The 14,438-nt window shown below is 37.1% G+C and overlaps 1 protein-coding gene across 8 annotated transcripts in view; it reads left to right on the top strand.

Moving 5' to 3' along the window:
• The window catches only part of PRPF40A (pre-mRNA processing factor 40A), a 47,261-nt gene that overhangs the window by 17,023 nt on the left and 15,800 nt on the right, over nucleotides 1-14,438 (top strand). For all 8 annotated transcript variants that reach the window (XM_077829789.1, XM_077829787.1, XM_077829788.1 and 5 more), the window contains exons 6-15: nucleotides 611-688; nucleotides 783-893; nucleotides 1,283-1,403; nucleotides 2,626-2,650; nucleotides 3,055-3,435; nucleotides 4,494-4,602; nucleotides 5,676-5,740; nucleotides 6,448-6,612; nucleotides 10,851-10,959; nucleotides 13,130-13,280. In XM_077829789.1, the coding sequence (XP_077685915.1) occupies nucleotides 611-688; nucleotides 783-893; nucleotides 1,283-1,403; nucleotides 2,626-2,650; nucleotides 3,055-3,435; nucleotides 4,494-4,602; nucleotides 5,676-5,740; nucleotides 6,448-6,612; nucleotides 10,851-10,959; nucleotides 13,130-13,280 (1,315 nt within the window). The remainder of the gene's footprint in view (nucleotides 1-610; nucleotides 689-782; nucleotides 894-1,282; nucleotides 1,404-2,625; nucleotides 2,651-3,054; nucleotides 3,436-4,493; nucleotides 4,603-5,675; nucleotides 5,741-6,447; nucleotides 6,613-10,850; nucleotides 10,960-13,129; nucleotides 13,281-14,438) is intronic.

Raw genomic sequence — 14,438 nt, 5'->3', positions numbered from 1 at the left:
CATGAAATTTATGATTTTCAAAATCCTGTGATTATGGAATTGACCAAAACGAATTTGGTAGGGCCCTACTCAAAGACCACCACTGCTATAGACAAATGTCTGTACACCAGTGGATTTAGCCTTTTCAGCAGGATTAGTGTGGCACCAGTCCATAACTTAATATAACAATTCCCAGTCTTGGATCATTGTAACTTTCAGTCTCTCGTGATGTACATAGGTGTCATTTAGGAAGTAATTTGAAACTTTGAACTTATTTCATGTAGCACGCTAAACTGCCATCTTATGGAAATGATTTTCAGTCATTATCAACCTAAGTTACATTTAAAAGTGACCTAGATGTCCTGAGCGTGTGTGCATGTATGTCAGTCAGTCAGTCATTGTCTATCTTGGAGGAGATGCTGTGTTGTAAGTTTTCCTTTTTGATTCTTCATTATACTTTAAAATCATTTACTGTAAACAGGAAATTTGTAAATCTGAATCAGCTTTAGGGTTTGTTTTTTGCTGCTGTTCTGGTGTTTAAAAATTCTTATTGGATATATTTAAAATACATGTTGTTTTTTTAAATTTAAACAAATAAAAGAACTCTGTATACTTTTTTTTTTCCCCTCAGATCACACATCAAATAGTTTGCGCAGCCCAGCAAACCACCACAACCAACAGTTCTATAAATGAAGATCCTTCTAAACAGGTTTCACCAGTTTCTACTTGTTTTTAACTTTTCTAGAGTTTTTTTTATAGAATTCCATTACCATATTTTATTGCTTCTGTTTTATTTTTCCTAGAAATCTATGTGGACTGAACATAAATCACCAGATGGAAGAACTTATTATTATAATACTGAAACAAAACAATCTACATGGGAGAAGCCAGATGATCTCAAAACACCTGCTGAGGTAAACCAAGTTCATTGAAAGATATGGAACAAGTGACTTAAAATAAGTTCAGTGTACTGTCCAGGAGACATGCATTAGAATTTTTATTCCAATGTAATTTATAACTGTAAACACCCCTGCTCCAAAAAGCAAATTTTATCAGTTCTAGATAGACTGTCTATAACTGAATTGGGTAGATTCTTCAAGATACCCATTGATGTGCTTTTGAGGTCACAATGTGACATCAGGTTTAAATTTTGCTGTTTTTCTTCAGGATATTTTCATTGTACGCATTGTGATATGTTTTAAGTTGTTTTTAGGCTTATTTTTGGGTTGTTTTTAGGATATTTTAGCAGTTTTGAAACATCATTGTAATAAGATTTTTAACAAATGTTTTTGCTCTCTGTTAGCAATTGTTATCTAAATGCCCTTGGAAAGAGTACAAATCTGACTCTGGAAAGCCTTATTACTACAATTCCCAAACAAAAGAATCACGTTGGGCAAAACCCAAAGAGCTTGAAGATCTTGAAGGTAACAGTAATGGAAACTGAGCATTTTGTGTATAATGTAAATGTTATTTCTACATGAATTATGGCACTGTTAGTTTAGTGTAGGAATAGTTCTTCCTATTAAAAAATAAATAGAGTGAAATAAAAAAGAGATGCTGGAGCTTTTCCCCAATAATATAAAATTATAACTGAACAGAACTGGTCTGTCTTATTTTAACATTGTTCAAAGTCTCAAAGATTAAATTTAATTCAATGTCATCATATTCAGTGGATTTGAAATAAAAATGGTGTTAGCTATCTTAGTTGAAAAATCAAAATTAAGCACGAAGCTGTGTTTGTAAATGATGTTGATAATCTGTTTCCCTACTGTTCCTGCCAACCATTGCTTCAATATATTATTGTTGGGTAAAGCTAATTTATCAAAGTCAAAACCATGTGTACCTCCAAAGCACATGGGTATAAAGCTTTATTTTGAGATTATCTGTTTAATTTTGGGGGCTGGGAGATGATGGGAGGCGGGGAGTAAACCACCATCATCTTTTATTTGCATAAAATCATATTATGACACACAAGAGTATAATCTAGGTCTCATTTGGATTTCTTCTTGCTCTTCCACAAAGGTAATGTCATAGTTTGTTCTGGGTGGAGTGTAATGCTGCATTAGTGTTTATTTTGGATGGAGTATGGTCAGTATTTTTGGTAAATCAAAGCCGTGGTGAAGAATATTACAAAATGTTAAAATAATTTTAAGGAAGCTAAGGTAATAGAATAGTACAAATGGGGAGAGTTGAGGGTGGGTGGGGAGGGGGAGGCATTCCAAAGATTAGAGAAGCAGCACTGGTATTTAAAAACTAGATAGGAAAAGATTACTGAAAAGAAAAGATGCAGTTGAGTAAACCCTATTTGTTTGTATTGAAAGTGGCATTGATGCCTGATGAAACTGAAAATATTTACTTCAGTTTGAACAAAAAGAAAAAGTAGTAGATGCAGAAGGTTGTTCAGTAAGATTTTCTGTGTTTTGATGCTTCTAGAATTTCATTTTAATCCACCTATCTTTTAAATTATTGAAACAAGAATACTAACATCATAAATATCAACAATAAAAGAATAGCTTGATCTATTTTTATATACCTGAGCAATTTCTTTAAAAAAAATAGAGAGCAGTAAGTTCTTTCTTTTCCAAACATAAGCTTCTTGTGAACCGTTGCATTTCGAATAAATATTTTCTTCTTTTGCCTCTATAGCGATGATTAAAGCTGAAGAAAACAGGTATGTTTCTAAAAATACTTTTTTTATTAGATTGATAGTATCAATGCCTCTCTTGAAATAAACTTCTAGCTTGCTTTCAATCTGTGAAGTGTTTTAATACTTGATTACCAAAATATATTTTCACTATTTAATTTTAGAAGTGCTTTTAATTTAAAAATCTTTGAACTTCTGTCCCTGTCTTTTTCTGTTAAGTTGTACAGTTCTTATAAAGAACTCCCCACTTTTGAAATTGTTTTAGATTTTTTTGGTTTTTTTGGGTGAGATATAACACTTTGTAAGGTAGGCCTAAAACTCTTGACGATGTCCATAGAACCTTATTTAAACTGTAATATTTTCCCTTAAGGTTAATTGAACTTGCATGACTATAAAACTCTTATTTCGATTTTCTTAATTCACGTATTCAGCAGTAAACCAGAAGAATCAACTCCAACACCTTCTGCTCCCACTGTTGCAACAGAAATTACAGATACCACCGGTGCTGCCGCCGCCACCACCACCACCGCCACCACCACCGCTAGCGATGTTGAAACTGCCGTGGCTGCTACTGCAGCCACTGCCATTCCTGCTGTAGCAGCTGCTCCTGAAGCTGAAGCTTCTACAGTAGCTGCTGTTGTAGAAAATGAAAGTACAGTAACTACAACAGCTGAGGAACAAGTGCAGCAAACTACTACCACCACCGCCGCCGCTGCCGCCACAACCATCGCCACCCCTGTTGTACAAGAGCAGAATGTAGAAGCTGTCACTAACACTGCAGAGGAAACTTCTAAACAGGAGGCTTCAGTGGAGTAAGTAAAATCCTATAATCTGGCTTAATCTGAGGCTTTTTAATGTTCAGAGTTGTGGGATTGTAGTTATATTGGAGGTGGCTAAACTTTTTGTTCAGATTTTTTTCAAAAGAAAAAAGAGAATGGAGCAAAGCTAGTGGAGAGAAATGGTTAAGAAAAAACACGAGGGAAGAAGGCATTTTAAATGATTTTTTTTAAAGGCCCCCTCGTCTCTCTTGGGTCATTCATTTATTTACCAAATTTAATTGGGGATTGTTGGGACCCATGACTTTTGATTTTTGAATTTTATTTTAGAAAGATAAAGAAATGTTAGATAAACAATATTAAAACATACAGCATACAGACTGCCATTGTGAAAAGTGAGTTAGACTCTTTGTTTTAAGTATTCGAGAATTTTAGCAGGCAGCATCATCATGGAACACCCAGGTGCTCGTATGTAATTTTAGAATATACATTTTTAAAAATACAAAACTAAGAAAAAACATGTAGCCCACTCTGAATAGGCTGTTGTTCCCAACTAAAAAATCCAAATCAAATAAACCTACTAAAGTTGGTATCACACCTTCCCAACTCACTGCAACTACTCTGTCTTCCATCTCTCGCCAAAAGCCTGTAAAAACAGACAAGTTTTGTAGTGTACTTTGAAGGTCAATAGTTTTAGGCAGGGTTACGAGTAATTGAAAGTCAAGACTCTTTCACAATTAACACCCTCTCCCTCCCCCTCACTTAAATCAAGGGGGAGATCATTTGAGCAGGCAGTTGATTCCAATAGTGGCACCACTGTTCTAAAGAGAGGTATTTTTAGAATTACTTGTTCAGAAAATCTGTTTTTGAGTTTTTCCCCCCCCCATAATGTGTATCATTTTATTTTAGGCTAGCAAATTGTAATTTTTATATAAAGTATTAATTTCCATCTTATTAAATTATATTTTTGAAAAATATTTCTCAAGAAATGTCTGTTAATTGGACATCTCTTAAATTGATAATGACTCTTTTTGGTTTAAATGAAAAATAGTGTATTTACCTAAAGTATGTAATATTTTGTCTTTAATCCTTAGTGTTGCTCCCAAAAAAGAGGAAGAGGACACCCAGCCAGTTAAAAAAACATATACATGGAATACGAAAGAAGAAGCAAAGCAAGCATTTAAAGAACTGTTGAAAGAAAAGGTTTTTTAAATTGAATCAACTGTTTAAACTCTTCTGAATTATTTGCCTGAGAAATTACTGATTTATTTTTTTAAAAAGTTAATTTTCATATTGGAGTAAATAAGGAAAAAGAGTGTTATAGGGGAAGTGTACTTGTTTAGGCAATTTTTATATATTGCCTGTGCTTTTTAAAAATATATTTGTGTGTAATCAGGAGCTCACAGCTCTTCTCCTTCCTCTGATTTCCCCCAGTATAATGCAATTTTAAACTCATACTTTTGTCCAAAATCTAGAAATTGATGATTTTTAATTGCCATATGAAGATATGGCAGAAAATTATCAAGATGCCAACTGACAAAGGCAAAAAACGTCACTATGTTTAACAGCAGATATTTGAACAAGAGTGACTTTCACGTTAAAATACATTTGTCTTCAACAAAAATCCATTTCCTTTTTCCTTATTATAATTACTAAAGCCACGCGTGTTTAGACAGGTTCTCTTTTACGATCCATCCTTTGTGAAGTCATAATTCTGTTATTACATTCCACATTGTTATGGAAATTACAGTAAATGTTATAATTCATTATTACTTCACTGCAGGATCAAAAATATGGAGCCCTATACAGTTGTCCTTTGGCATGCTTTCTAAATTTCCCACCATTGTTCAAAAGGTGGAGGGTATGGTGAGAAAAGAATAATCTAATGCTCAATTTCCCTCTCAGTCTATTTATTGATGATGCTTTCTGTAGTGTTCCCAAGACTATAGTGTCCAAATGCAGTAGAAGAGTGCCTGAAAGAGAATCAAACGGTAGAAATAGTGATGATGATCCTAAAAGTGCCCCATATCTCTCTTACTGACTGACGTATGAAAACATCACTTTATTTTTACTAACATACGTAGTTATTATGAAGGGGTAATAGTCTGTCTTTGTACAGCTCTCTTGTTAACATCAGTGAGAAGTCTGCTGTGCCTCACCACACAAATGAAATACTTCAATCTAGTCTGTTTATCAGTATTTCCAAAGAAACCGTATCACCTTAGTATGTTGGTACCAAATCTAGTGGTTACATTATTGATTTAATGTCTTCACAGCGTGTACCATCCAATGCCTCGTGGGAGCAAGCTATGAAAATGATCATTAATGATCCTAGATACAGGTACTGCTTCCTCTCTTCTCTTTAATCTACATTGTTTGTCACAGACCTAATGTATATATGCTTTGCCCTCATCAGTGTCATATTTGAGCACTGAAATGGGATTTGATCAAATACTGACAGTTCCTACACCAAACCAATTGTCTTTTTTGAGTCTGACCTGTTACTAAAGTAGCAAAATACCTTAGGAGCTGAATATGTTCACCAATGAACAATGGAATGGTACATGGTCTTAAAGAAAAGATGTATTAGCAGTAGTAACTAGAGTTAAACTAATAGATGGTCTTCACATTTTTAAAAATCTTCATGTTTATGTTTGTTATAATGGAGATGCTGCGAACTTAGGGCCATATTTTCAAAAGAGGTCATTGCTCTCACTGGGAGCTGTTCTGTGCTGAACAGACTTTAAAATTTGGCTCCACATTAATGTCCAAAATGCAGCCTGAAAGTAAGACTTCTCATGAGGCTATTTGGTAGTATGTTATAAGAAAATTATTTTGGCTTAATAGACTTTATTTAAAGACATGAAAGCAGATACGATAGCCGGAGTATTAATTTAGTTCTGTAGTGTAGGCTTCACTTTGTTTCACCAAACTTCTATTAACTTTTGTGTTTATATTTTATTCTGTATGTAAATAAATTGGCATTATTACTTTTATTTTCTAATTCCCATTTTGTGTACTTAAAATCTTGTTTTTCTTGCTGTTCAGTGCATTGGCAAAGTTGAGTGAAAAAAAGCAAGCCTTTAATGCTTACAAAGTCCAGACAGAGAAAGAAGAAAAAGAAGAAGCAAGATCAAAATACAAAGAAGCTAAAGAATCCTTTCAACGTTTCCTTGAAAACCATGAAAAGATGACATCTACAACAAGATACAAGTAAGATCAATTTAATGTACCACAATGACCTATCTCCATTTCAAGTTCAACCTTAAATTTACTTGGCTTGGTCTCTGGTGAGCATGAACCTTTGTATAATGTTTCGTCTTTGAAAAATCTAAAGTCTTGTCTACACTTAGTGCTGCAGTGAAGACACGACCTACGCTTCTTCTGTCAGCTTGGTAATCCACCTCCCCGTGAGGTGGTAGCTAGGTCAACAGGAGAATTCTCCTGTTGACCTAGTGCTGTCTACACCGGCAGTTAGGTTGGTTTAACTATGTCATTCAGGAGTATGGATTTTTCGCACTAATTTCCGACCTAATTATCTGTTGTAGGACCAGGTCTTTAGATGGGTATGATGAGGCATAAATAGAGTGATAGCATTTGAGTTCAAGTATCTAGAAATGAAGGTAATACATGGCAAAACACTTCCATATTTTGATTTAAAAATAAACACAATAGTTCAGTGGTTTCGGGGGGAGGGATAGCTCAGTGGTTTGAGCATTGGCCTGCTAAATCCAGGGTTGTGAGTTCAATCCTTGAGGGGGCCATTTAGGGATCTTGGGAAAAAATAAGGGACGGTACTTGGTCCTGCTGTGAAGGCAGGGGACTGGACTCAATGACCTTTCAAGGTCCCTTCCAGTGCTCTGAGATAGGTATATCTCCATATTATTATATTATTTCCTATACATTAAATTTTAATCCTTCTATTTCCCAGTATGGTGTTAAATTTCATTTTTTGTTCAAGAAAACAATAGAATACTTAGGGCACGTCTGCACAAGCACTTGTGCAACACTCGGGCAGGCCACGGAGTAACTGTACGTGCGCACCCTGCTACTGCTCTCTAAAAGTTCCCTAGTGCACATTGACGTGCAGTGCTCACTATGAAACTTTTAGTGCACAGTAGTAGGGTCCACACAGACACTTAGAGCACAGCATGCGTTAACACTGTCGATTTATATCCTATTTTGCCACTCAGTAAGCTTTGGTGCAGACATGCCCTTAGTGGCCTTACCCATATCACCAGGCTGATAACTAGAACGAGTCAGGCAAGTTACAATTCTTTTCTCACAATAATGAAAGAAATATATGATAGGAATAAAACTGAGGTTAGTTACATTGTTTGTTAGTTACTTGGCAGTGTCATGTAAAAATTAATGTCATTACGATCAGTATAAAAACATAGCATTATAGAAATTAAAGAGTTATGTCAAAGGAGAACTTATTTTTCTGACCTATAACCATAAGAGTTCAGAGTGGGAAAAATTTTGTCATGTATAAATTGTGAAACTAATCTGAAAATAGTTTCTGATCCCAGTTGCCATTGCTGGTATTCCTGATGCCACAAATGATGCAGTTTCATGAGCAGTAAGTTCAGTGCAGAAGATTGCAAACAACTTTCTTTATGCTGGTTTGTTGCAGAAGAATATTTTAGTATTTAATTTTAAAAATGATATGCAGATCACTGACAAACTGCTCTTTTACAAACAAGTCTTTTGTACAGTTTATACCTCATCAAATGAATTGATTCTAGAATCCCAGTTTGCTGAAGTTATCAGCAAAAGATTTAGAGCAGATTGATGGAATTTTTTTCAGCTGGAGCTAATTTTTGGTTCATTAGCCTTCAGTGTTCCTTTTAACAATGAAAGCAATAAACTTTTTAGCTTTAATTCAAAATGTAAATTGTAGTTGATTCTGAGATGCAGAGGTTGTCAGTACAGGGGGCCCTGGTTGTGAATTTGCTTCTTCTGGTGTACTGTCAGATCCAAAGATTTAGCCATTTTGGCGTGAAAGAAGGCTAAATATTTCTTCTTTCTTTTTTTTTTTTTAAAGCCAACTCTGCCAAATACAAAGCATTGATCTAAAAAAAAAAAAAAAAAAGACAACTTTGGTTTATAAAGCTTCTTTTCCTACTTAGATGTTACAACTATCTATTATTAAAATATATAAATTGCAATGAAATTGTATTGGTGGAGAATCACAACATAGCATGAAACCTGTTGTCACCCTTAATGTTTTTAATCTTTATGATTTATTCTTTTTTAGTATTCTAATTCACCCTGTCCAGAAAGCTGCTGTTCTGAACTCTGTTAGTTTGTATATTGTCCGAGATTAATGATTTTTGCATGATGATAGAGTGCACAGTGCATTTGTATTTTTGCAATAGTAAGAGTGCTTACTTTCATTTTTAAATATCCAGAAAGGCAAAGCAAAAATCCAGTGCTGGTCTTTTTTCTCAAATGTGAAAGTAGACAGAGTTTAGGGGGGCGGGAAATTATTCCTACTCACCTCTTCTGAGTGGGTAGCCTTACCTGGTAAACTTCCACATTATTTTCTGTGGCACTTCCAACTAAGCATGATTACTTGATGGTACCCACACCCTAATCATTGCTGTTAACTTCTTTTTCTAGCCTATGAATTAGTCTCGTAATTTTTGTGATGGTAGTTATGAACGTGAATTTATTCTTTTCCCTTCAGCAAAGAAAGCTATGCGTTGGTATTCCTTTTCTATTTGATTTTATGGATTAATATGTGAATCTTGGTTTAGTATTCACATGAAACAGTTGGCCCCAGGATCAATGTGGAGTACAGTTTTTATAAAACATTTTAGAGCGCAAAGCAAAATCATTGCTGAATCCTGTGGCACTATTAACTTGTTCTAATTAAACAGTTATGTCAATTCCAAAGGCTTTCTTTACTTCTGACTGTTTATTTAGGTGAACATATTTGCTTGAGCAATAAATACAAGTTAATAGACCACTAAAAAATGTGAATGTCTTCCAGTGATGTGGGAGTTGCATTGGCTTGTTTCTCTCTGACTTGTAAGAATAAAAATACAAAAGCTAACTCCACCACCCCTCATCTGTTGCACCCTGCTTGTTAATAGGAACAATAAAAATCTGAGCAACAGGGAAATAGATGTCTTAAATTTTGGAGCCTTTTCAGTGTTCTGAAGATTCTAAGTGTGTGTGTATATTAAAAATAGTTTCTAGCTCTGCTAGTTGTGAAGACAGTGGGATTTAGTTTAAGTGTGAAAATGTGTACTTTATTGGCTGCATAGTTACACAGGAGCATAGTACCAAATGCAATGAGTACTCATCCTGTTTATTTGCATGTGCTGATAACTTTGAAGCCAAAATACAGATTTTAAGGCTAGAAAGGCACCCTTGGATTATTTAATCTGACCTCCTATATATTATAAGATAAAATTAAATTGAAGTAAGTGTGTGTGTGTGAGAGAGAGAGAGGGGAAAAAATAGTAAATGTAAATTTAATTGGGATTTGTATATTGTGCCTGTCAGTCTTTAGGCTTGTAACCAATATTACCATATAACCCCCTGCCTCCTAAAACCTCAGATAATTAGTCATCCACACTTTAGTTTCTTTCAGTGCTGCCACACACTGCTACTGGTAAAACAGGTGACTCTTGTATTCAGTTCTGAGCATCACCAATTCCAGGCTGTAGCAGACTAAGGCCTGGTGTACATATACAGTTGCAGTAGTTTAACTAAAGGTGCAGTGTTGTATCAGTTGAGTTAAAACAGTGCAACTTTTCTGTATGGATATTCTCTTACATCGTTTTAAAAATGGTTTACATCTGTTATTTAGCAGGGGCACTCTAAACCAATGTAAGTGTCAACCACAAAGATGCACCAGTTTAACTTTACCTGGAAGTCAATAATGGGGAGCTTGTGCAAGTGATGTAGCATAGATGTTAAGGGCTGCACCTGGATGCCCAAACAGAGTCATCCAGGCCAAGCCATTACCACTAGTCTCAGATCATTTTACAGCAAATGCCACCCCCACCCCTCACGCCACTCATACAGTTCCCTCTTGCTTTCCCTTAAATCTCATAGTTTCTCTGGTTTCATTCTCATGGATCCTTCCAATCTATGAGCTTAGGCAAAAGCTTACATACTGGATGGCTTATTTTTATTGAGCTCTTACCTGTGACGTAGAATTAAAATATTTACATTAACTTAATGTAAGATACATATTTCTTAAATTCTTGTTCACTGTCCAGGGAAATAACTAAAATGTAATCTTTATGCATAGTTGGAAGTAAATAAACTTGTTTGAAGTAATCCACACCACTTGACCCAAAGAGAGAGATTTACCTGAATGTTTCCAACTAAAATGTGAAGCTTTGTGTAGAGACTACCACCGCTATCTTTAAATCAGTTTACGCCAATAAGTGAGTATATGTATCTCTTTTGGTGGATTTTTTTATATACAGAAAAGCTGAACAAATGTTTGGTGAAATGGAGGTCTGGAATGCAATATCAGAGCGTGATCGTCTTGAAATTTATGAAGATGTCTTGTTCTTTCTGTCTAAAAAAGAAAAGGTAATTTTTCTTTTAGTTTTCAAGGTTTATCTCAGAGAAAACAATTTAATCTGAACCTATTGAAGAAAGTAAAGAATTTTCTAGGTTGTTTTGAGTCTAACTTTTCTCTTGCCAGTGACTTAGGAAACCCCATCTAGAACTGTTTTACATTGTACAGTATGTAATTATCACTTCCCTGAAATAGGCTTATTAACTTCATGTTCCCACAAAGAACAATCTGTTCAATGTGGATATTGCATAAGTGTATATAATGGCTTTTGTTCAAAAGTGCTTTCTCATACTCTATACTACATATTGAAACAAATTATGGTCCAGAGCCTCAGCTGGTATACATCTGCATGTTTCCATTTACATAGCTGAAAATCTGATCTTTTTATATATATAGTATGCACAGTTAACCCTGTACAACATTTTAAGGCACAAACTGAAGAACAATGTCTGTAGTTTAAAAATGTAGGGAGAATTTAGATAGAAATTTCCCTAAAATAAAATTTATCTATAACTCTAGGATTAAGGTCCGTATTCTTGCAAAAAAATGATCATGCTTTTTGCGGATTAGAAGTGGTCAGAACCTAAGTTTTAGGTTTCCTATGAAAAGTAGCTCCTCCCCCAACACAGTGAGCCCCATGGTTCAGCACTGGTTCTTTACACTCTTACAGTATGTCTACACAGCAGCTGGAAGACACCCATTTACTAACTCTGCTCAAGGTAGCATGCTAAGAATAGCAGCATAGCCAGAGTGGCTCAGGCTAGCCACCCAAGTATGTACCTTAGTGATGAGGTGGGATTGTATTCAGGCAGCTAGCCCGAGCTGCTGCCTGTGTTGTCACGTCCACACTGCTGTTTTCAGCATGTTAGCTCAATGAGAGCTAACACATGTATTTCAACCTGAGTCGGGAATTCACCACCCAGCTGTTGTGTAAATATATGCTTAGGATAGTGGTCCCCAAACTCTTGAGGGTTGTGCCCCCTCTTACTACACCCCCCCCCCCCACACACACACACACCGGAGCTAGGAGTGGGGCTGTGGATTGGGGTGAGGCATGGACAGGGGTACAGGGGTAAGAGGTCCAAGGCTGGGGGTGGGTATGGGGCCAGGAGCGGGGCTAGGGATGGAGCTGCAGCCAATGGCCAAGGCTGTGGGCGGGAGAGAGCAGAGACGCAGCCAGGCCCTGGTAGTGGCCAGCAGCTGGGTCCGTGGCCAGGTGTGGCTCTGCTTCTGGACTGGGAATGGAGCCGTGGCCAGGAGCTGAAAGAGGGGGCAGGGCTAGGAGTGGAGCTGCAGCTGGGCCTTTGTGGAGGCTGGCAGCCAGGCCCCAGCCTATGTGGAGCCACAATGTGGCAGGGGGCAGGGCCATAACAGATCTGGGGCCATGGCAGGGCTGAGTGGTGTTCCCTTCCCACCTCCATGAATGTTCCTTGATGCCCCCCAGAGGGGCGCGCCCCACAGTTTGGAGACCTCTGCTTTAGGGTCTGTGTACATAGCTCATGTGGGGCTAGCCCACATGAGCTAACTCAGGTTAAAATAGCAGTGAAAACACAGCAATTTGGCTTTTAACTCATCAAGTTCAATCTCAGATTCCCCTATCGGCTTTAATTTGAGCTGCTAATCTGATTTTTAAAAGCATCATTGCTATGTCTTTGCTGCTGTTTTAACCTGAGTTAGCTGTTGCGGGTTAGCTAACCTGAGATAAGGTAACATTTTGTGTGTGCTTCCATCCCTGCTTTAAAGAAGAGTGCCACCACTGTATCATCAGTAGTCTGGAAGGTCTGGGGTCTCTAGCCCAGAGGCAGTCTGCATGGTGGAGCTGCCATGGACCCTAGAAGCCCAGGGAGCTGCTGATTGAAATTGACATGATTCTTGCCAATTTCATTGCTACTATTCAGGGAATCAGGAAAAAAAGGGCAAATTTTGAAATACTGAAATTTCCTGTGAAAACTGAGTTTTGGCCAGCTCTGAATGCGACAAGATTATGTACAAGGTGGTATGGCCATGGATTCAGGTGATTTTAAAATCTGTATATATTATTTTCTGTTTGTGTGTCCAAAATTTGTCATTTTCTTTCTATATAATCAGAGGGTGATACTTGATCTTATCTGATGTGGTACTCAAGGAAAATCAATGCATGGCTGATTTATTTATTTATTTCGCCCTGACTACTCGCTTCAGGAGCAAGCCAAGCAGTTACGAAAGAGGAATTGGGAGGCTTTGAAAAACATTTTGGACAACATGGCTAATGTAACATACTCTACCACTTGGTCGGAGGCCCAGCAGTATCTGATGGACAATCCTACATTTGCAGAGGATGAAGAACTTCAGAGTAAGGAGGGGAAAAAAAAAAGTGGGAATCCCTTGAAGAGGCTGTGGAACTGGTTTAGTGATGGTTATAAATAGTTAAATTTTTTTTGCCAAATCAGCAACTGCTAAATGACAGCTGCCAGCAACTTATGTGAAATCATAGGACTGGAAGGGACCTCGAGAGGTCATCTAGTCCAGTCACCTGTACTCGTGGCAGGACTAAGTATTATCTAGACCATTCCCGACAGATGTTTGTCTAACCCTGCTCTTAAAAATCTCCAATGATGGAAATTCCACAACCTCCCTAGGCAATTCATTCCAGTTCTTAACCACCCTGACAGTTAGGAAGTTTTTCCTGATGTCCAAACTAAGTCTCCCTTGCTGCAATTTAAGCCCAGTGCTGCTTGTCCTATCCTCAGAAGTTAAGAACAACAATTTTTCTCCCTCATCGTTGTAACAACCTTTTATGTACTTGAAAACTCTTATAATGTCTCCTCTCAGTCTTCTCTTTTCCAGACTAAACAAACCCAGTTTTTTCCATCTTCCCTCATAGGTCATGTTTTCTAGACCTTTAATCATTTTGGTTGCTCTTCTCTGGACTTTCCCCAATTTGTCCACATCTTTCCTGAAATATTGGGTCCAGAACTGGACACAATACTCCAGTTGAGGCCTAATCAGCATGGAGTAGAGTGGAAGAATTACTTCTTATGTCTTGCTTACACCACTCCTGCTAAGACATCCCAGAATGATGTTCGCTTTTTTTGCAATAATGTTACACTGTTGACTCATATTTAGTTTGTGGTCCACTATGACCCCCAGATCTCTTTCCACAGTACTCCTTCCTAAGCAGTCATTTCCCATTTTGTATGTGTGCAACTGATTGTTCCTTCCTAAGTGGAGTACTTTTGCATTTGTCCTTACTGAATTTCATCCTAATTACTTCAGACCATTTCTCCAGTTTGTCCAGATCACTTTGAATTTTAGTCCTATCCAAAGCACTTACAATCCTTCCCAGCTTCAGTATCTAAATCATCGATGAAGATATTGAATTGAACCAGACTCAGAACTGGTCCCTGTGGGACCCCACTCGTTATGCCCTTCCAGCATGACTGAACCACTGATTACTACTCTCTGGGAACAGTTTTCCAACCAGTTTTGCACCCACCTGATAGTAGCTCTA

This window comes from Eretmochelys imbricata, chromosome 11, assembly GCF_965152235.1.
Source record: "Eretmochelys imbricata isolate rEreImb1 chromosome 11, rEreImb1.hap1, whole genome shotgun sequence".
NCBI lineage: Eukaryota > Metazoa > Chordata > Testudines > Cheloniidae > Eretmochelys > Eretmochelys imbricata.
This window is presented reverse-complemented; position numbering and strand designations above follow the sequence as displayed.